General features: G+C 45.6%; 1 protein-coding gene across 5 annotated transcripts in view; it reads right to left on the bottom strand.

Annotated features, from left to right (window-relative positions):
- The window catches only part of GOLT1A (golgi transport 1A), a 28,013-nt gene extending 5,258 nt beyond the window's left edge, over positions 1-22,755 (bottom strand). For all 5 annotated transcript variants that reach the window (XR_008888896.1, XR_008888897.1, XR_008888895.1 and 2 more), the window contains exons 1-4: positions 22,605-22,755; positions 20,797-20,888; positions 20,531-20,709; positions 4,578-4,641 (exon numbers count right to left, since the gene is read on the bottom strand). Coding sequence is in view for 2 of the 5 variants with exons in the window: in XM_056558127.1 (XP_056414102.1) it covers positions 4,578-4,641; positions 20,531-20,709; positions 20,797-20,888; positions 22,605-22,629 (360 nt within the window). In the remaining 3 variants the exon portion in view is untranslated. The remainder of the gene's footprint in view (positions 1-4,577; positions 4,642-20,530; positions 20,710-20,796; positions 20,889-22,604) is intronic.
- Positions 22,756-24,091: the final 1,336 nt, after the last annotated feature.

Raw genomic sequence — 24,091 nt, 5'->3', positions numbered from 1 at the left:
ACCCCTATGCAAATCCCTAATTCAGGCCTCAAATGCGCATGGCGCTCTCTCACTTTGGAGCCCTGTCGTATTTCAGGGCAACAGTTTTGGGACACATATGGGGTATCGCCGTACTCGGGAGAAATTGCCTTACAAATTTTGGGGGGCTTTTTCTTCTTTAACCCCTTATGAAAAGGTGAAGTTGGGGTCTACACCAGCATGTTAGTGTAAAAAAAGAAATGTTTTACACTCACATGCTGGTGTTGCCCTATACTTTTCATTTTCACAAGAGGTAAAAGGGAAAAAAGACCCTCTAAATTTGTTACGCAATTTCTCCTGAGTACGGAGATACCCCATATGTGGGCGCAAAGTGCTCTGGGGGCGCACAACAAGGCTCAGAAGGGAGAGTGCACCATGTACATTTGAGGCGATTTGCACAGGGGTGGCTGATTGTTACAGCAGTTCTGATAAACGCAAAACAATAAATATCCATATGTGACCCCATTTTGGAAACTACACCCCTCACGGAATGTAATAAGGGGTGCAGTGAGCATTTACACCCCACTGGTGTATGACAGATTTTTGAAACAGTGGTCTGTGAAAATGAAAAATACAATTTTTGATTTGCACAGTCCACTGTTTCAAATATCTGTCAAACGCCAGTGGGGTGTAAATGCTCACTGCACCCCTTATTAAATTCCATGAGGGGTATAGTTTCCAAAATGGGGTCACATGTGGGGGGGGGGGTCCACTGTTCTGGCACCATAGGGGCTTCCTAAATGGGACATGCCCCCCAAAAACCCTTTCAGAAAAACTCACTCTCCAAAATCCCATTGTCGCTCCTTCCCTTCTGAGCCCTCTACTGCGCCCGCCGAACACTTTACATACGCATATGAGGTATTTCCTTACTCGAGAGAAATTGGGTTACAAATTTTAGGGTGATTTCTCTCCTTTTACCCCTTGTAAAAATTCAAAAATTGGGTCTACAAGAAAATGCGAGTGTAAAAAATGAAGATTTAGAATTTTCTCCTTCACTTTGCTGCTATTCCTGTGAAACACCTAAAGGGTTAAAACACTTACTGAATGTCATTTTGAATACTTTGGGGGGGTGCAGTTTTTATAATGGGGTCATTTATGGGGTATTTCTAATATGAAGTCCCTTAAAATCCACTTCCAACCTGAACTGGGCACTGAAAAATTACGATTTTGAAAATCTGGTGAAAAATTGGAAAATTGCTGCGGAACTTTGAAGCCCTCTGGTGTCTTCCAAAAGTAAAAACTTGTCAATTTTTTTATGCAAACATAAAGTAGACATATTGTATATGTGAATCAATATGTAATTTATTTGGAATATCCATTTTCCTTTCAAGCAGAGACTTTCAAAGTTCGAAAAATGCTAAATTTTCAAAATTTTCATGACATTTTTAGATTTTTTACCAAGAAAGGATGCAAATATCAGTGAAACTTTACCAATAACATAAAGTAGAATATGTCACGAAAAAACAATCCCGGAATCAGAATGATAAGTAAAAGCATCCCAGAGTTATTAATGTTTAAAGTGACAGTGGTCAGATTTTCAAAAAATGCCCAGGTCATGAAGGTGAAAATGGGCTGGGTCATGAAGGGGTTAAAGTGTACCTGTCGCCAACAAAAACTTTTGATATAATGTAGATAATACCATAATATGCATATTTGTAATATACATTGGTTAAAAAAAATGTGTATATTTTTGGGTGAAAAAATGCTGTCCCTGCAGCTATTGCCTGTGTGTCTCTATGAGAAGTCCAAATACAGGAAGTGAGGGCAGGAGAAGCAGGGCTCTGTGCAGGCTTCTGGCTTGTCAATCATCCTGCTTTGTGAGCCAGGGGCGTGCCATAGAGCCCCAGTGCACAGTCCTGCTTGTCCTATGTGCACATAATCCTGCTTGTCCATCCTCACTTCCTGTATTTGGACTCCTCAGAGAGACACACAAACAAAAGCTGTAGGGACAAAAATATTCACATTTTTTAGCCAATGAATATTACAAATATACATATAATGGTATTATCTACATTATATAAAACCTTTTTGTTGACAACAGGTACACTTTAAAGGGGTATTCCAGGAAAAAACTTCTATTAAAAATTCTTAATCCTTTCAGTACTTATGAGCTTCTGAAGTTAAGGTTGTTCTTTTCTGTCTAAGTGCTCTCTGATGACACGTGTCTTGGGAACCGCCCAGTTTAGAAGAAAATCCCCATAGCAAACCTCTTCTAAACTGGGCGGTTCCCGAGACATGTGTCAACCTCTTGTGGATGACATAGTCCCACTCCCCTTCCATGACACGCGCTCAGGAGCTGAGCTATCTGCCACCAGGACCCATCTCTAATGCCAGACATCAACGATCATGGTGATGCCTGGCTTTAACCCCTTAAACACGTCTAAAATGCAAGTAAAAATGTCCCGGGAAAGTGTCTACTTCCCTCTATCACAAGCGTCTAGAAAAAGTGTATGTGGTAGAGCTTTTCCCACCACAGCAGAGCTGCGCAAAATTCATCCTCCTGCTGCACATTCTTGATAAATAAGATGCACGCAAGATAAACCCGCCAAATAGATAAATAACATATTCTATAGTGATTTTCATGTATTTACAGCTCATTCATAATTTATCAGTGTATATATTTATATATATTACTGTATATATCTTTAGTTAATATTGTTGTTAGGTTTCTGTCTTAAAAAAAGCTATTCTAGGAAATGGTTTTCAACGGTTTCCATGGAAAACAGCATTGAATTATATACATCTCAACAGAAAACCATGCAGAAGCCTGAGGTTATGGACATATCTAGACTATGAGGTTTTATAAACTAAAGCAATACAATAACATCATATTGGTTATATGTTATTTCAGAGAAACCATAACTACAAAGTTTGTAAGGCTTCTTTTACACTGCCATTAGGACACGGCAGTGTGAGACTTTAACTGGGAGCAATGGCAGTGTGAAAGGGGCTTAAAGGGGTATTCCAGGGAAAAACTTTGTTTCAACTGGCTCCAGAAAGTTATACAGATTTGTAAATTACTTCTATTAAAAAATCTTAATCCTTTCAATAATTATCAGCTGCTGAAGTTGAGTTGTTGTTTTCTGTCTGGCAACAATGCTCTCTGCTGACATCTCTGCTTGTCTCGGGAACTGCCCAGTTTAGAAGAGGTTTGCTATGGGGATTTGCTTCAGAGGTGTTATCAGAGAGCACTTAGACAGAAAAGAACAACTCAACTTCAGCAGCTCATAAGTACTGAAAGGATTAAGATTTTTTTAATAGAAGTAATTTACAAATCTGTTTAACTTTCTGGAGCCAGTTGATATATATAAAAAAAAGTTTTCCCTGGATAACCCCTTTAAGATTAAAAAAACATACATCCAGTCCAGCCTAGGGACAGCCCTGGGGACATCAAAAGTTTTATCACTCGAGGTCTGAGTGTGTACCCTGACCGATAATGAGAAGGAGTCAGAAGTAAAGCGGGCAGCTGTGCCCTCCTCTCCCCACATAGACTTCTTCCAGCTTGCTCTTGTGATTCGTCAGGGTGTGAATACTGGGACTTCACTTAAGTAAAACTCTACGACATATCAAAAGTTTTTTCAGATGACAAGATGACAGGTACACTTTAGATTTATGTGATGTATGTAAATGGCATATCTATTAAAAGCTATATTTTATAAAAATGTTGTTTTTTTTACAGCCCAGTTATAATAAATTTTTGGAAGCACCAGTCAGATGCAGTTTATAAAATGAGGTCACTTCAGTGCAGTTTCCACAGTATTGGTACTTCAGGGTTTCTTCAAATGCAACATGGCATTCAAAAACCATTCCAGCCTCAAATAGCCCCATATGCAGAAAAATGAAAAAGTTATAACAGTCAGAAGATGGCAATTGTAAACATACTAATTTTGGTGCATGTAGTTATAATTTTTTTAAGTAAAATAAAACCTACATAAATTGGGTATCTTTGTAATTGTATGGACCTATAGAATAAAGATAAGGTGTGATTTTGACTGAAAAGTGCACTACATAGAAACAGAAGTGGAATTAAAGCGTTATGATTTTTAGAAGGGGAGCAGGAAAAAAACCAAAGTCTATATATATATATATATATATATATATATATATATACATATAATATTTACCTATTGTGCTCAGGTTGCATAATAAAACTATTAATTAATTAACAAACAATTTAAAAAAAAAAAGCTTGTACTCACCCCACCTTCTCCCTTACTTCCTCATAGCCTCTGGTACGGTCACTCGGTCTTAGCCCTTGCAGCACTTTACGGAGTTGCAGGCGCCACATCACCGCTCAGCCAATCACTGGCTGCAGTGAAGTCCTGTCCCAGTCAGAGATTGGCAATGTGATGTGACATCTGCAGCTCTGTGAAGTGCCGTGCCATCGGACACTGGGCGCCAATGCTGGATGATACAGGGGAGCCAAAGTGGTGAGTAGAAGCTTTTGTTATATTGTGTTGCCTTTGTTGCATTTGTTATATACTTTTAACTGGTAAGCCCTTTTAAACTTTCATTGATTTTACCCCAGAACCTTAGAGATAACTTGTAGTAAAAATTACCTTGGTAAGCACTGGAATATTGGCCAGTGATCCTAGGAAACCAAACACTAATGGGAAGAACCCCCTGTAAGAATAAAAAATAGTATCAATACAGACACAAGCCAGTCACAATTACAGCATGCACAGCAACATTGTTGCAACCATATCATCCAGCTATTGGACACGACTTGCAGGAAAAGCCACGCCAGCACGTCATTGTGATAATGTTGCTGTTGACATGAGGATTTTGACTGGCACCTGGTAGACAGGGAGGGGGCACAACATCCTTTTCTGCACTCTAGACAACCCCTTAACTAGACATATCACTGTAAAGTGAAGATACTGCAGATAATATGTTCCTAGACCTCACCATAATGTCACAAATATATAACTAATAAAATAATAAAACATAGAGTGATGTAAATCCTTTTCTTTGTTTTGTATGTTCTATTCTTGCTGTTTCCTGAAGCTTCTAATGTCACAGCAAAGTGATCAAGTCACTTATGAAGATCTGTGAAGCGTTACATCTGATTTGCTCAATAAAACCAAATCTCAACTAACCAATTCAATGTGCCAATGTATTCTAAGTACATAAATGAAACCTAAAGGGGTTGTCCACTTTTAAGCATTTTTCATTTATAAAATAGGAAACCATACACTTTTCTAATATACTTGGGTTAAAAATTCTGCTTATGGTACTTTTCTTATACCAGTGTAATACCATCCGTCTCTGTCCACAGGATAGGCCATTTAATTTCTCATCAGAAAGGAGGTCCCCAGCACCATTGATTGTATAGTAGTGGTGCTGGGTAACTGCAGATCAGCTACCATTCAATCACAGATAAATCACCGGTCAGAGATTGATGGCCTATTCTGTGAGTGGGCAATAATGTCAACTCTCTTTATGGCATACAATTTCAGAAGGAAAGCTTACCACCTATCGTACCAGCCATAGCAATTGTAAATAGTGTTAAACTTAGTAAAGTGAGTATTAATAGTGTTAGCCATATGGGAATCCATTACCAGTGTAAGCCTCTTAATATTGTCATACATACAGTTGTATCCACCCAGCTGCTGGCAGCACATGGGAAGCGCTTTGGGCAGTGACACTGCGTGGATGCGTGGACACTGGTCACATTTGCCCATGTCAATGTGCCCTTAGACCTTATTGTTGAGATGTTCTGCATGTGCAATGATATCAACCATTACCGACTATAGCATAAAACCACTGTCAGGTGAAGTTAATTAAATTTTTCTCATATGACAATTGAACTTGTCAAGGTGAAAGATCTACAGTAACCCCCCGACATGCGATGGCCACGACATATGATAAAATCGACATACGATGGCCTCTCAGAGGCCATCGCATGTCGATGTCAGCATCGACATACAATGCTTTTATATGTCGTGGCCATCACATTAACTGCTATCCGACAGCGCAAAATGCTTAAGCTGCTGTCGGATAGCAGTTTAAGCATCCCGGACAGGTTCACTTACATGTCCCCGCTGCTCCGGGTCCACTTTGTGATCCTCCGGCGTCTTCTGTATCTTCTCCAGGGTCCGGGCCTCGCTTTACGGCAGCGTTATTACGTCAGTGCGCACGCCGTGCCGACGCAGCAGCGTAATAATGTCACCAGAAAGCGAGGCCCGGACCCTGCAGAAGATGCGGAAGAAGCCGGAGGATCCCGAAGAAGACATCATCGGGAGCCCCTGGGACAGCATCGGGAGCGGTGAGGACCCGGTCCGGAGCGGCGGGGACAGGTGAGTGTAACTTCCTATACTTTACATTGCACGAATCCCTCAACATACGATGGATTCGACAAACGATGGGTCGTTTGGAACGAATTACCATCATATGTTGAGGGACCACTATATTTGGCCGCAAGAAACCAGTGGGTTATTGAATTTGATTAGTTGAAAACAGGAAAAAGGGACAAGCATAAATCTCAGCAACTCTAAGAGGGCCAAATTGTGATGGGTAGATGACCAGGTCATCTACAAAACAGAAGGTCTTGTGGGGTGTTCCTGGTAAGAGCTTGTCAGTACTTACCAAAGTGGTCCTGTCATAACTGACTGGGGACAGGGAGAGTGAGCCCTAACTGAGCCTAAAACATCTCTCCCTGCCTACTTGCCCATCCATCCCAAACGATGGATCGACAACTGGCCGCCGGTCCCTTCCTGCGCCAAAGTGCAGTGGTGTAAAAACAGATAATATACATAGTCAGTCACAGGCCAGAACAGAAATGGAAAATTACTAGACAACCAGAAATACCAAACAGAATACAAATACTAACAGGGCAGAATATAAACAGGCAAACTGATATGGATCATAAGACACTGTTCACACAGGGACACAGAACAAACACCCCACTCTACAAAAGGAGTAGCCATTAATAATAAAGCCAAATAGGCTACTGGCCAGCATACCCACTCCACCGTGTGCACAAAATGTTGACCCAGTAGGAAACTGATAAAATAATATATTAAACACTAAACTAGAGCCGGATGAGTCTGAATATAACACTAAGCTGCTTCATTAGACCCTGTTTCAGCTCGGCTGATCTGCCTGTATCCCTGGTGCTTTGCCCCGGGTGCGTTCTGGCTTGCCTGGCCAGCTGCCACTTAACCGGGACCACTCTTGCAGTAGCGACCTGGTGTCTCCCCTGCATCTGAAGTCCAGCTTCTGCATCCTGGAGCAGGATAAATGGTAAAAACCAGAGGAACACTTAGATTTCCAAGTTTGGCCCAAAGCCAAACTCATAAGTGGCACAGCAGGTTCACACATGTTGGGGCATTACACATCCCTGACTGCTGTTTCCTTCCCACTGTACCCTTCTTACTGTGTCTACAGCTATTCAGCATCCCCCAGCAGCTCTCCTCTTTACAGTGCGATACCTTGCTTATTCTTAGCTGGCAAAAAATACAATCCGACTACTCTCTGCACCGATCTGCTGACAGCTATTGCCCGCATGCATTAGCCATCAAATGCAGTCTGACTGTAAAGGGCTACCTTACTGAGTTTGTCATGCTGCTGCCAAACTGCCACATCTTCCGCTGTCTTAAAGGGGTACTCTGTTGGAAACAATTTTTTTGCTGCTGTTTGCTACAAAGGAAGTTGTATTTCTTTCTGGAATTCATTTCAGTCTGACCACAGTGCTCTCTGCTGACACCTCTGTCCATGTCAGGAACTGTCCAGAGTACAAGCAAATCCCCATAGCAAACCTCTACTGCTCTGGACAGTTCCAGATATGGACAGAGGTGTCAGCAGAGAACACTTTGGTCAGACAGAAAAGAACTTCAGAAAGAAATACAACTTCCTGTGGAGTATACAGCAGCTGATAAGTACTGGAAGGATTAAGATTTTTAAATAGAAGCAATTTACAAATCTATTCAGTTGATTTAAAAAAAAAAAAAATTCCACTGAAGTACCCCATTAAAGGGAATTTTTAACCCAGTCTCTAACAGAGGTTAGACTCTGCTATTATGAATGGTGACAGAAGCCATTTCAGACTATTTAGACCTATGCAGTGGCCCTTGTCACGATTCGGCAGGCTGGAGGTGGATCCTCTGTGTCAGAGAGGGTTTGGCGTGGACCGTGTCGGTGGACCGGTTCTAAGTAGCTACTGGTTTTCACCAGAGCCCGCCGCAAAGCGGGATGGTCTTGCAGCGGCGGTAGCAACCAGGTCGTATCCACCGGCAACGGCTCAACCTCTCTGACTGCTGAGATAGGCATGGTACAAGGGATAAGGCAAGAGCAAGGTCGGACGTAGCAGAAGGTCAGGGCAGGCAGCAAGGATCGTAGTCAGGGGCAATGGCAGGAGGTCTGGAACACAGGCTAGGAACACACAAGGGAACGCTTTCACTGGCACAATGGCAACAAGATCCGGCAAGGGAGTGCAGGGGAAGTGAGGTATAAGTAGGGAGTGCACAGGTGGAAACTAATCAAGCTAATTGGGCCAGGCACCAATCATTGGTGCACTGGCCCTTTAAGTCTCAGAGAGCTGGCGCGCGCGCGCCCTAGAGAGCGGAGCCGCGCGCGCCAGCACATGACAGCAGGGGACCGGGACGGGTAAGTGACTTGGGATGCGACTCGCGAGCGGGCGCGTCCCGCTGTGCGAATCGCATCCCCGACGGCCATGTCAGTGCAGCGCTCCCGGTCAGCGGGACTGACCGGGGCGCTGCAGGGAGAGAGACGCCGTGAGCGCTCCGGGGAGGAGCGGGGACCCGGAGCGCTCGGCGTAACAGTACCCCCCCCCCTTGGGTCTCCCCCTCTTTTTGGGACCTGAAAATTCTTTAATCCGGAAGACGTCTGAGGACCCGGAGACCAGAGTAGCTTCCTCTAGGCATTTCACTTCCAAGGGTCCAAGGTAACGTGGTCCCAGATAAAAACTGGGGACACGGAAGCGGATATACTTGGCGGAGAGCCAAACAAAAACAGGAGGAGCTCTTCTCTTTTTTCCGGCAAGCTTCTTCACCCGGGATGAGGCTAGTATGAGGAATTTTAGAGTCTTTTTCCAGACGGTGGCGAAGCCCCGGGAAACCTCATCAACAGCGGGCACACAAGAAGGCGTGGGGGTGGGGAGGGAGGGAAGAGGGTCAAGCTTGGCACGGGGCAGAGTGTTAACAGGACGGGGGCTGTGAGGAGGAGACACAGCATAGTCCAGATAGGCCTTGGGGAGACCAGGTAAAGGGGGAGACACAGAGGTTTGACTGACGGGACTGGGAGCAGACGTGAGGCATTTTCTGTGGCAAGAAGCACCCCAGCTCATGATCTCCCCGGTGGTCCAGACAAGGGTAGAGGAGTGGCGTTGGAGCCATGGCAGACCGAGGAGGACTTCAGAGGAGCATTTGGGCAAAACAAAAAGTTCCATGCTCAAGAGCAGGGGTTCTGTGCGGTAACGCACAGTGCAGTATAGAAGTAAATCTTTCTTTCTGCGGCGAGTCCTCTCTTCAGGGGTCAGGCGAGACCGATCCACTTGCATAGCCTCCTCGGCGGGAGGCACAGGGGTGGATTGCAAAGGATACTGTGAGAGAGGTGCTCCGAGCGGTGTGGCACATGGCAGGGCCTTCCCAGGCAGGAGACCACGGCAGAGTCTAGAGTCCCCATCAAATTTGTCCGGCAGGGACAAGCAGGGGTTAGGAGCGGCCTGTCGCTGCGGAGGAGTTGCAGGAGCCGGCGGAGGAGATGGTTGTTGCTGTTGCAGCTGCTGTGTCTGTGACTGAAGTTGCTGTATCTGCGGCAGCAGCTGCTGTATCTGTGACTGAAGTTGCTGTGTCACGGTGGTCAAGTATGCCAGCTGGTGATTTCGTTGGGTGATCATTAGGGATTGCTGGGCAATCACCGTGGAAATGTCGGCAAGACTTGACAGCGGCACCTCAGCGGAATCCATGGCCGGATCTACTGTCACGATTCGGCAGGCTGGAGGTGGATCCTCTGTGTCAGAGAGGGTTTGGCGTGGACCGTGTCGGTGGACCGGTTCTAAGTAGCTACTGGTTTTCACCAGAGCCCGCCGCAAAGCGGGATGGTCTTGCAGCGGCGGTAGCAACCAGGTCGTATCCACCGGCAACGGCTCAACCTCTCTGACTGCTGAGATAGGCATGGTACAAGGGATAAGGCAAGAGCAAGGTCGGACGTAGCAGAAGGTCAGGGCAGGCAGCAAGGATCGTAGTCAGGGGCAATGGCAGGAGGTCTGGAACACAGGCTAGGAACACACAAGGGAACGCTTTCACTGGCACAATGGCAACAAGATCCGGCAAGGGAGTGCAGGGGAAGTGAGGTATAAGTAGGGAGTGCACAGGTGGAAACTAATCAAGCTAATTGGGCCAGGCACCAATCATTGGTGCACTGGCCCTTTAAGTCTCAGAGAGCTGGCGCGCGCGCGCCCTAGAGAGCGGAGCCGCGCGCGTCAGCACATGACAGCAGGGGACCGGGACGGGTAAGTGACTTGGGATGCGACTCGCGAGCGGGCGCGTCCCGCTGTGCGAATCGCATCCCCGACGGCCATGTCAGTGCAGCGCTCCCGGTCAGCGGGACTGACCGGGGCGCTGCAGGGAGAGAGACGCCGTGAGCGCTCCGGGGAGGAGCGGGGACCCGGAGCGCTCGGCGTAACAGCCCTACAGACTGCACTCAGGGCTGCCCCTGCTCCTGCGGAATGTGACAATTTTGCTGGACTGCTTTATTGAGGGCCTTGACTCTAAACGATACTAAGATTCCATATTATAGGTTGAGTGAAGTAGCAGATAATCTTCTTGCTGGTAGTCAGAGGTGCGGCATGAGCAGACCTCCAATTCTGGCATACCAAGACTATTGTCAATCATTTGGTCTATATATAGATGTCAGCTATCAAGGTCTTGATAACAAGTAGGTCTTGATACCAAGTTCAAGATAACAAGTAGAAATTCAATGTCTATGCCAGCCTTAGTTTACGAGGTGCCGGTGCAGTTTGTTTAAGCAAGATCTGCTAGCTCTTGTGTGGGCCACTACTGATAAATTCAAGGATAATCATGTGGTTTATGTATATGCATAAAAATCCCTTGACACAGCAAGGTTAGGGGCCCTACAACAAAGATGAGCTCCTCCTATATTGGGGAACTTCACTATCAAGTTTAGAACTTCACTATCACATACAGAAGTGGAAAGACTAACGTCCAATAAAAATCAGTTGAAAGGGGAAAGACTAACGTCAATGCAGATGCGTTATCCCATCTATAAATTGGAGATGAACCTCCCCATAATGATGTCTGGGAAGAAGTGGAAATACTTCTCTTCAACACTAAGTTTGCTCAACAAAATGCCATCAATGCAGAGTGACCAAGTGCCTGACAAGCCATCTGAACTTCTGCAAGATTCTTCTACATAGAATACCATTCAGAGCTATAACCAAGTTATAGAAGAACTCTATGATTACTTTACTGCTGGTAAAGTGCCAACGCAATAGGTTGTGCTCAACCAGACTTTGGACTTACCCACCTATGGAGATATAGAAAGCACTAATTCATCTAAAAAGGTATGATCCTGTGCAATATTCATGATTTAATTACTGGAGAGAGGCTACATCAGATCCATATCCCAAGGCGATATATGAATATTACAAGGAAAAATAGGTAATTGGGTGGCTACACACTATATCTAAAATATGTATAGCTTGCTTAGACCGAGGAACTGAGTTGCACTATACCGTAAGTGCCAATGGATAAACGAACATAACACCTTGAGGTCTGAAACCTTTTTATGTTCGAGATATGAATATTGTCTATGACATATAACAAGCTCATATAGGACATTTTGGCGTTTATGAGACAGAAGCTACAATATGTAAACACTTCTTGTGGAACAGAATGAAAGGAGACATAGAGAAATCATGTACTGAATGCTTTGCCTGCAACATCACCAAACCAAGGTGTTAAGATGCTATAGTACCACTCCATCTAATCCAGACTCACCGTCTTAACCAACTTGTAGCCCTTGAACACATGAAACTTGCTCCAACACATTCTGGCTGCACATACAGTATGCCTTGACTCTGGTAAACCACTATTTCACGTGTGTTGTTGTACCTGTGAAAGACCTTTAAAGGGGTTCTCCGGTGCTTAGACATCTTATCCCCTATCCAAAGGATAGGGGATAAGATGCCTGATCGCGGGAGTCCCGCCACTGGGGACCCCCGGGATCTTGCACGCGGCACCCCATTTGTAATCTTGACGTCACACGGGGGGGGGGGGGGCGGAGGCGTGACGTCACACGCCGCCGGCTTTGTGGTCGTCAGTAATCAGACCCGGAGCGTGTTCGCGTGCAAGATCCCGGGGGTTCCCAGCGGTGGGACTCCCGCAATCAGGCATCTTATCCCCTATCCTTTGGATAGGGGATAAGATGTCTGAGCAACGGAGAACCCCTTTAAGTAAGAACAGCTTCTATGGCATACGTCAGCTCTATAGTCCAGATGCTGTGTTAACTGATTGTCGACCAGCAATTGAAACTCTGTTGCTTCAAGAACTTTGCCAGTTTCATGAATGCAAGAAGCTAAGAACAATTTCTTATCATCCACAAGGAAAGTGACTTTTTGAAAGGGTCAACCAAGTCTTCATCAACACCCCCAAAACTGCTCCAGTAATGAAACCAGAAGAATGGCCAGAGCTTCTACCTGAACTTGTCGAAATCTACAACAATATCACAAATTTTTCTATGGGATATTCATTGGTAGACATGGACTATTTCCAATAGATTGAGCCCTTGGATTATTAACCTCTTGCCAAAATGAGATTGGATTTCTGAACAGCAAAGTAGAATCCATTAAGCTCAAGTGACAACATAGGTTTGTCAAAGACAGCAAGGCATCAAAACCCCTCTATATAGGAGACAAAATATTCCACCATACATACAAATTTGAATTACTTTAATAACCAGTACCCGATACCATTACAGCTATGCTGTACCCAGACCATAATGTCTATGAAGTCCAGAAAAGTGAGTGACTTCCACAAACAGAGCATATTAACTGCTTAAAGTAATGTGCAAAGGAGAACCTTTAAAACTTGTATTTACCTTCACTATGGATTACATTTATCAGCACCAAAATGCATGGGAAGACCAAGAGTTACTGGTAAACCAATGTTTCCTTAACAAGTACCTGTACTAGGACTATAGCAATGGATACCAGCCGCAAATCCAGCACCACATCCAGCAGCTATAATTCTAGCTACAAAACCAGCACAAGTGCATCAAAGAGATTGCCAACGTCCTGGCCTGTAGAAGTAGATATGATGCTGCAAAGATCCGAGTGAAGCACCATAAGTGACCGCCTGCTTGCTATGGAGACTAAAGCCATATTCTTTTTTTTCTAAAGCAGGATGTGTCTTATGTAAATAAGTTTTCTTGTACATATGTCAATATCCAGTTATTACTGCTAATAGTACACTATTTTCTTGAAAAATTTTCAAAAGAAATATATACATATATATATATATATATATATATATACTTATATATTTTGTTATTACACCACTTGCACCTGTTTTAATATACATGACCTGGTATAAAAGGATGATGCCTGACAACGCATCTTATTTATCACAACATATGCCATATGCTGGCATATATTGTACCTGAAATATATATCAGCTTGCACCAGCGTTCAGCATGCAAGACAGACACATAAAGCACACCTGATTCATTAAAGACTTGCATTGAGGGGACGGGCGTGACGTCACATGGGGGCGGAGTCCTGATGTCACGGACTTCCGTTCCTGTAGTCGCGAATTAGACCCTCCAGCGGTTACGGTGAAAAAAACAGGTGGGTGCCGCATGCAATAATGCGGGGGTCCCCAGTGGTGGGACCCCCGCAATCAGACATCTTATCCCCTATCCTTTGGATAGGGGATAAGATGTCTAGGGTGGGAGTACCCCTTTAAGAGGCTATAGCTTCCAAATTCCTTGTCACGATTCGGCTGGCTGGAGGTGGATCCTCTGTGCCAGAGAGGGATTGGCGTGGACCGTGTCGGTGGAACGGTTCTAAGTTGCTACTGGTATTCACCAGAGCCCGCCGCAAAGCGGGATGGTCTTGCAGCGGCGGTAGCAACCAGGTCGTATCCACCAGCAATGGCTCAACCTCTCTGACTGCTGAAGATAAGCGCGGTACAAGGGAGTAGACAAGAGCAAGGTCGGACGTAGCAGAAGGTCAGGGCAGGCAGCAAGGATCGTAGTCAGGGGCAACGGCAGGAGGTCTGGAACACAGGCTAGGAACACACAAGGAAACGCTTTCACTGGCACAATGGCAACAAGATTCGGCGAGGGAGTGCAGGGGAAGTGAGGTATAAGTAGGGAGTGCACAGGTGAACACACTGATTAAGCCTGCTGCGCCAATCAGTGGCGCAGTGGCCCTTTAAATTGCAGAGACCCGGCGCGCGCGCGCCCTAAGGAGCGGGGCCGCGCGCGCCGGGACAAGACAGACGGGGAACGAGTCAGGTACGGGAGCTGGGATGCGCATCGCGAGCGGGCGCCTCCCGCATCGCGAATCGCATCCCGGCTGAGAGTGATATTGCAGCGCACCCGGTCAGCAGGTCTGACCGGGGCGCTGCGAATGAGAGGATGCTGCGAGCGCTCCGGGGAGGAGCGGGGACCCGGAGCGCTCGGCGTAACAGTACCCCCCCCCCCTTGGGTCTCCCCCTCTTCTTGGAGCCTGAGAACCTGAGGATAAGACTTTTGTCTAGGATGTTGTCCTCAGGTTCCCAGGATCTCTCTTCTGGGCCACAGCCTTCCCAATCCACCCAAAAATTTTTTTTCCCTCTGACAGTCTTGGAGGCCAGAATCTCCTTCACGGAGAAGACGTCAGAAGAACCGGAAACAGGAGTGGGAGAAACAAGTTTGGGAGAGAAGCGGTTAATGATGAGTGGTTTAAGGAGAGAGACATGGAAGGCATTGGGAATACGAAGAGAAGGAGGAAGAAGGAGTTTGTAAGAGACAGGGTTAATCTGGCACAAGACTTTGAAAGGGCCAAGATAGCGTGGTCCCAGTTTGTAACTGGGGACACGAAAGCGGACATATTTAGCGGAGAGCCATACCTTGTCTCCGGGAGCAAAAATGGGGGGAGTTCTTCTTTTCTTATCGGCAAATCTTTTCATCCGGGATGAAGCCTGTAAAAGAGAATTTTGGGTCTCTTTCCATATGGTGGAAAGATCACGAGTCACTTCATCCACAGCGGGCAAACCAGAGGGCAAGGGAGGGGGGGGAGAGGGTGACGGCCGTACACCACGAAAAATGGGGATTTAGCAGAAGATTCGGAGACTCTGAAGTTGTATGAGAATTCGGCCCATGGTAGAAGATCTGCCCAGTCATCCTGGCGGGAGGAAACAAAATGCCGTAAATAGTCACCCAGGACCTGATTAATTCTTTCTACTTGCCCATTGGATTGGGGATGATAAGAAGAAGAGAAGTTTCATTTGATCTTGAGCTGTTTACAGAGGGCCCTCCAGAATTTAGACACGAATTGGACGCCTCTATCCGAGACGATATGCGTGGGCAAACCGTGAAGGCGAAAAATGTGTACAAAAAATTGCTTAGCCAACTGAGGCGCTGAAGGAAGACCAGGAAGAGGAATAAAATGTGCCATTTTGGAAAATCGATCAACGACCACCCAAACAATTGTGTTGCCACGGGATGAGGGCAAGTCCGTAATAAAGTCCATACCAATCTGTGACCAAGGCTGTTCAGGGACAGGCAGAGGATGAAGGAGACCAGCAGGCTTCTGGCGAGGAGTCTTATCCCGGGCACAAACAGTATAGGCCCGCACAAAATCAACAGCATCAGTCTCCAGAGTCGGCCACCAATAAAAACGAGAGATGAGTTGCGAGGATTTTTTGATGCCCGCATGGCCTGCGAGGTGGGAGGAGTGTCCCCATTTGAGAATCCCGAGACGCTGGCGTGGAGAAACGAAGGTCTTCCCTGGAGGAGTTTGCCTGATGGAGGCTGGAGAAGTGGAGATCAGACAGTCAGGAGGAATGATGTGTTGCGGAGAGACCTCTACTTCAGAGGCATCAGAAGAACGAGAGAGGGCATCGGCCCTAATGTTCTTGTCAGCAGGGCGAAAATGGATTTCAAAGTTAAAACGGGCAAAGAACAATGACCACCTAGCCTGGCGAGGGTTCAGTCGTTGGGCAGACTGGAGATAGGAGAGATTCTTGTGATCAGTGTATATGATAACTGGAAATTTTGATCCCTCCAGCAGGTGCCTCCATTCCTCAAGCGCCAATTTAATGGCCAGTAGTTCTCGATCACCGATGGAATAGTTTCTCTCCGCCGGAGAGAAGGTCCTAGAAAAAAAACCACAAGTAACAGCATGCCCGGAAGAATTTTTTTGTAGAAGGACAGCTCCAGCTCCCACTGAGGAGGCATCTACCTCCAATAGGAAGGGTTTAGATGGGTCAGGTCTGGAGAGCACGGGAGCAGAAGAAAAGGCAGACTTGAGATGTTTAAATGCGTCTTCCGCTTGGGGAGACCAGGACTTAGGATTGGCATTTTTCTTGGTTAAAGCCACGATAGGAGCCACAATAGTGGAAAAGTGTGGAATAAATTGTCTGTAATAATTGGCGAACCCCAAAAAACGTTGGATAGCACGGAGTCCGGAGGGGCGTGGCCAATCTAAGACGGCAGAAAGTTTATCTGGGTCCATTTGTAGTCCCTGGCCAGAGACCAAGTATCCTAGGAAAGGAAGAGATTGACATTCAAAGAGACATTTCTCCATTTTGGCATAAAGTTGATTGTCCCGAAGTCTCTGAAGAACCATGCGGACATGCCGGCGGTGTTCTTCTAAGTTGGCAGAAAAAATCAGAATGTCGTCCAGATAAACCACAACACAGGAATATAGGAGATCACGAAAAATTTCCTTTACAAAGTCTTGGAAGACGGCAGGGGCGTTGCACAGGCCAAAGGGCATGACCAGATACTCAAAGTGTCCATCTCTGGTGTTAAATGCAGTCTTCCATTCGTCCCCCTCCCTGATGCGGATGAGATTATAAGCACCTCTTAAGTCCAGTTTGGTAAAGATGTGGGCACCTTGTAACCGATCAAAGAGTTCCGAGATAAGAGGTAAGGGGTAGCGTTTTTTTACCGTGATTTTATTAAGTCCGCGGTAATCAATGCAAGGGCGTAGGGAGCCATCTTTTTTGGACACAAAAAAAAATCCAGCTCCGGCAGGAGAGGAGGACTTGCGGATAAACCCCTTTTTTAAATTCACCTGGATGTACTCCGACATGGCAAGAGTCTCTGGAGCAGACAGAGGATAGATTCTGCCCCGGGGTGGAGTAGTACCCGGGAGGAGGTCAATAGGACAGTCATAAGGCCTGTGAGGAGGTAAAGTCTCAGCTTGCTTTTTGCAAAAAACGTCAGCATAGTCCATATAAGCCTTAGGAAGACCGGATACAGGGGGAACCACAGGGTCACGACAGGGAGTACTGGGAACCGGTTTAAGACAGTCCTTGTGACAAGAAGTACCCCAGTTCTTGATTTCTCCTGTGGACCAATCAAGGGTTGGGGAATGGCGTTGAAGCCACGGTAATCCAAGAAGAATTTCAGAAGTGCAGTTGGAGAGGACCAAAAATAAAAAATTTTCGTGATGAGGTCCGATGCACATTAGGAGAGGTTCCGTGTAGAGGGGTCTGGAGAGGTTCCGAATTGATGTAGAGGGGTCTGGCGAGACTGGTCACCTTGCATAGCCTCCACGGCGGGAGGCACAGGAACGGATTGCAGAGGACCAGAGGAGAGAGGAGCCGGGGAGAGAAACCGACTCGTGCGAACAAAGTCCATATCCTGGCGGAGCTCCTGACGCCTTTTGGAAAAACGCATGTCAATGCAGGTGGCAAGATGAATAAGTTCATGCAGGTTAGCAGGAATTTCTCGTGCGGCCAGCACATCTTTAATGTTGCTGGATAGGCCTTTTTTAAAGGTCGCGCAGAGGGCCTCATTATTCCAGGATAATTCGGAGGCAAGAGTACGGAATTGGATGGCGTACTCGCCAACAGAAGAATTACCCTGGACCAGGTTCAGCAGGGCAGTCTCAGCAGAAGAGGCTCGGGCAGGTTCCTCAAAGACACTTCGAATCTCCGTGAAGAAGGAGTGTACAGAGGCAGTGACAGGGTCATTGCGGTCCCAGAGCGGTGTGGCCCATGACAGAGCTTTCCCAGACAGAAGGCTGACTACGAAAGCCACTTTAGACCTTTCAGTAGGAAACTGGTCCGACATCATCTCCAAGTGCAGGGAACATTGCGAAAGAAAGCCACGGCAAAACTTAGAGTCCCCATCAAATTTATCCGGCAAGGATAATCGTAGGCCGGAAGCGGCCACTCGCTGCGGAGGAGGTGCAGGAGCTGGCGGAGGAGATTGTTGCTGGAGCTGTGGTAATAGCTGCTGTAGCATCACGGTCAGTTGAGACAGCTGGTGGCCTTGTTGCGCTATCTGTTGCGACTGCTGGGCGACCACCGTGGTGAGGTCGGCGACAACTGGCAGTGGGACTTCAGCGGGATCCATGGCCAGATCTACTGTCACGATTCGGCTGGCTGGAGGTGGATCCTCTGTGCCAAAAAGGGATTGGCGTGGACCGTGTTGGTGGACCGGTTCTAAGTTGCTACTGGTATTCACCAGAGCCCGCCGCAAAGCGGGATGGTCTTGCAGCGGCGGTAGCAACCAGGTCGTATCCACCAGCAACGGCTCAACCTCTCTGACTGCTGAAGATAAGCGCGGTACAAGGGAGTAGACAAGAGCAAGGTCTGACGTAGCAGAAGGTCAGGGCAGGCAGCAAGGATCGTAGTCAGGGGCAACGGCAGGAGGTCTGGAACACAGGCTAGGAACACACAAGGAAACGCTTTCACTAGCACAATGGCAACAAGATTCGGCGAGGGAGTGCAGGGGAAGTGAGGTATAAGTAGGGAGTGCACAGGTGAACACACTGATTAAGCCTGCTGCGCCAATCAGTGGCGCAGTGGCCCTTTAAATTGCAGAGACCCGGCGCGCGCGCGCCCTAAGGAGCGGGGCCGCCAGCGCCGGGACAAGACAGACGGGGAACGAGTCAGGTACGGGAGCCGGGATGCGCATCGCGAGCGGGCGCCTCCCGCATCGCGAATCGCATCCCGGCTGAGAGTGATATTGCAGCGCACCCGGTCCGCAGGTCTGACCGGGGCGCTGTGAATGAGAGGATGCTGCGAGCGCTCCGGGGAGGAGCGGGGACCCGGAGCGATCGGCGTAACATTCCTCATATCTCAAGAGATCTATATGATGTGGTGGAAGAACAAGCCTAAACCATAGAAGTCAACCATGGAGGTAACTTTAGAGGTTTTGAGGAGTGTATGCCTTAATGGGTCAATGCTGTTTCGGTAGAACAAACTGGATCTACACAATATTAGGTTAGGTTTTAATGTTATGACTGATCAGTGTATATGAAGGAAGGATCATTAACTCTGGCGGACCCAAAGAAAACTCAGTGGATAACTAATTTTCTATACTATTGCATGGCTCAAAGTAGTACCCATGAATGATTATTGATGTCATCCTCTTAGTGGTGGTCCAAATGTAAGCCATAAAGTAGTGAACAGTTAACACACTTATCTGTTTCAAGCTTCTGTATTGCCCCTTTCTCTACTGCAAACAGCCAGTATGTTGCATAGGCAAAATCCATCAATAAATGCTTAAAGGGGTTCTCCGATGGAAAACATTTGTTTTTAAATCAACTGGGGTCAAAAAGTCATACAGATTTATATAATGCTTATATTAAAAAAATCCTAATCCTTCCAGTACTTAGCAGCTGCTTTATACTACAGAGGAAGTTGTATAGTTCTTTTCTGCCTAACCACAGTGCTCTCTGCTTACACCTCTGTCTGTATCGGGAACTTTCCAGTGCAGGAGAGCTTTGCTATGAGTATTTGCTCCTGCTCTGGATAGTTCTTGACATGGACAGAGGTGTCAGCATATAGCACTGTGGTCAGACAGAAAATAACTATACAACTTCCTGTGGAGCATACAGCAGCTGATAAGTACTGGAAGGATTAAGATTTTTAAATAGAAGAAATTTAAAAATCTGTTGAACTTTTTGGCACCAGTTGATTTAAAAAAAAAAAATAGTTTTCCACCGAAGTACCCCTTTAAGCAGCAAGGTATGAATCAAATCTGATTTGCTCACCTCACCCAATGGGCCCTGACAGACAAGGGGGAAAGTATCTAAACTGGTATTTTACATTTTGCAATAAGGGAAACCGTTGTACAGGAATTATAAAAAATAATAAAATAGCTGTTCCACTTTCTTAATAATGGGGGATTTCAATCTGATTTCTTTTTTTACCTTGCATCAATTCTACGCCCCGGTATACATTCTTTACGAAGAATGACTATAATATCCATGATCAGTTTATAGACATTAAAGACATAGGGTGCACCAGTGTTGTCACATCAACATCATACTTTGTAGGCTTAAATACTTATAATGGATATGTACCTGAAAAGACTGATGAAGCCATAGAATTCACACAGCATTCCTATTAGTGGCCATCGGAAAAGGACCAACAGTGCTCCTCCTAAAAAGAAGGAGCTGCCCCTCAATTTCTGTCTTTGGAAGAAGAAGCTAAAAGTCCGTCTGAGGCCTATGATTAGTGCAAGACCTGACAGGAACAAAATCTACAAGTTGAACATAGACAAATTTTTCAAGTGAATATCTTTAAAATGTTCCTTTAGGTTATTGAGAAATCTAAAGAAAATACTTACATTTCCAAAAGCTAAGAGAACACTGTCAAAATAGAGTAAAATGCCGAATATTAGGAAGAAAATGCCAAATCCAGCCAAACCTGCACCAAGTTCTGCAAAAGGGATGAGGCAAAAAGTGAATTAAGTCATCAAAATAGTATCAAAGTAGGCACCTTAGGGTACTTCAAAAAAATAAGTCATGCTTAACATTCTGGTCCCACTGCCATTCCACACTTTCCAGGTGCCCCACTTGTCTTTACTTCCTGTTCCTCTTAAGAAGGGGCACGTAACCATGTGACCAGTGATTGGCTGCAGTCTTCACATCCTCCGCTTCAATTAGAAGCAGGAAGAAGAGACCCACAGGGCACTAGGCAAGAGTTGGTAGAGCGGTGGTGGGAGACTGATAAAGTACAAATATTAATATTTACATTTCCAGACAACCTCTTTAATGTCTTCTGATGGCGCCTCATCAGCACTTTTCATGTAATACTAGGTTTGCTTTGTAACAGTAGTAGTAGAGCAACTGAATACACTGAAGCACTCAAGATACACTCAAGATCTTCATGCAGTCACTTGCTCATACGCAGCTCGTGCTATCCCTAATGCTATGTAGACGAAGGCTTAGTATACATGGCTTAGTTCGGACCATGTGGACAGATGTCAGTGATTATTGCTTCAGGGGTTCCAGTGTTTTGTACCAGCAGAAGTTCCATGGAGGTGGAATGTTAAGGGAATGGGCCCCATACTAGAACAGTGCAGCTCAAGTAGAAGCATGACCTGGCACTTGTGTATTTCATGTTAACTGTTAGTACCCTGTAAAGTGATTAACTACTGGGCATTGATACTATAGAAGGGCCCCCAACTATTATTTATTATTTATACTACTGCTTTTGTTTGGCATACAACAGTAAAAAAGTATATATTTTAATTTTTTTTAATTAAAGAAGCAATTAGATTGGTTGCTATAGGCACCTGGTCAACCTTTACTGTGCACATGTTTTGATAAATCTCTCCTATGGGTGTAGCCATAGGTGCTGCAGGTGCTGTGTGCACTCAAGCTGTGCTTTAAAAAGGAGCCCAAAGGCTAATGAAACAAGTTCTGATCTTCTAGATCAGCACTTTTTGGGGCATGGGCTGTCTAAATCTGCCCTTACTCTTCTAAAAGGACTTTATTGACCTCACAGACACCAGAGCCTGATAATGATTACAACTGCATCTCTTAGGGTAGGGTCACATGTGCCGTATTTTGCTGCATATTTGCTGCTGCATATTTTCCTACCCATTGAAGTCAATGGGTAACAAAATCAGCTGCATATTTTGCCACCCATTGACTTCAATGGGTAGGACAATACGCAGCAGCAAATGCGCAGCAAAACACGACACATGTGACCCTACCCTTATGGTCAGCAAAAGAACTCAGGGTGCTCTACTTTGTAAAATGCATATTCAAAACAGACCCAGAGAGGAGATCTCTGTCTGTATCACATTGTGCAGGCAGATCCATACGTAGAACATATTTCCCCAGCCAGCGTTTGATTCCTACAAGTCTCATCTGAGTTTATACAGTATTTAAAAAAGGAGAGCACATGATCTTCGTTGAGCTTCTTTGCAACATATGAGAAACCAGATCACTGAATGTGCTGTGTTCTTTATGTAAGATGTAAAAGGGGATAGGTCAGCTTCTAGTTACGGCATCAGGATAGCGAAAGAGAAGCAAGAGGAAACAGATGAGACATTATCGTATGTAAATAGACATGGGCATAGACACGACTTATATTACACATGAAGGCAGAGTTTAAAAAGAAGTTACCCCCTGCTGTCACACTCACTCTGTATTTCGCTGATCATTGTCATTCACTTTAGGGGACGCGGTGTCTTCCCTTCCACTTCCTAGTTTACGTGTTCTATCACAAATGACCCTTGGAATATGAAGAAATCAGCAGGAATGTTAACTCTGTGAGAAGCAGAGGTAGGGAAGTAGCTAGAGATTTTCATGACAATATTTAAGAACTGTATTACACAATTCAGCCTTTCACTAGCATTGGCACAAAACATCACATTACTACAGCAAAAAACATTGTTGGACACCATAATAAAAGGGTAGCCACTGTAACATCCTGGAACACAGTTTAATGACTCGAATAGTGCAAGATATCATCATGTTCTGATTTTACTAAAGTGTCAATTGGAATGTTGGAAATATAATAATGGGGGGGGGGGGGAGAGAAATTAAAGAGTACCTGTCACCAAACTTTTAATATATTGTTAATTATTTAATTATAAGACACTTTGCTATTTACTTGCTGTTAAAATTCTCAACCTTTATGTGTTTTTAATGTGATTGGGAAAAAAAAACGGCCACTAGGTGGCTCTATTCTGTTTCCTGCTGCAAGTCAAACAGTTTGGTTTCCTCCCGGGCCTGGCAGGAGTGTTTGGTAGCCCTTGGGGGGTGTATGGTAGTGGTGGTATGGTATAGGTATAGAAGGGGTTAATGTTAACCCTAGAGTTTGTGACGCCAGGCTGAGGGCTGGTATGCTGAATCAATGTTCCGGCCTATCGCCGCCCTTCCCAGTAACGATAGGTGCATAAAATAACTGAAGGTCCACAAAGAGATTGAACTTGAACAACTTTTTACTGAAGTACTTGCAATATTCACGGCACAGTAACCGTCTCATATAAACAGTCCTTAGGTTACTTAGTGACTGACAGTTGTTGCGGACCTTGAGTTAGTAATACAGTCTCTGAATTTAGGGAAAGATTTGCAGATGCGTCCGGATTTAGGGGAGTTATTAGGTCCGGTGATGCTGCAGAGTGTCTGGGAATTGATACACTTTATAATTAGATTGTTCAGCCGTCGCCGCAAGGCTCAGGCCTAACTCACTGCGATGATTGCTGCGCAGGTCTTGCTTGCTTGCTTGCCCAGGAACAAGAGAGCGAGAAGATGGCCGCCGCTCCCTTATATGGGCAGGGGGCGGGGCGAATCTGATTGGTCCGAACATCTGCCATTCACCATTACATGGTGTAATGGGATTGCTTAAGTCACAGGGCCTCCAAAGGTCCTTAAGCTTAATACCATAGAGTTCACCTAGTCACATGACCCGCAAGTCCTGCAACGCTATGGAAGCAAGTAATTAACCATTTATTTACATATGTTATTCTATTTACATTAACCTTTGAATAACTTAGTGATTTATACACTAGAATAGAGGCGACTAGGGGTAGACTGGATGACAGGGATCCCTACGTCCTAGGGACTCTGGCTATGGGGACCCACACATAAATAGGTACCGTATAGAATGCGGTACTGGGACACCAC

This window comes from Hyla sarda, chromosome 2 (genome assembly GCF_029499605.1).
Source record: "Hyla sarda isolate aHylSar1 chromosome 2, aHylSar1.hap1, whole genome shotgun sequence".
NCBI lineage: Eukaryota > Metazoa > Chordata > Amphibia > Anura > Hylidae > Hyla > Hyla sarda.
Note: the sequence above shows the minus strand (reverse complement) of the source record. Positions and strands in the feature narration are given on the sequence as shown.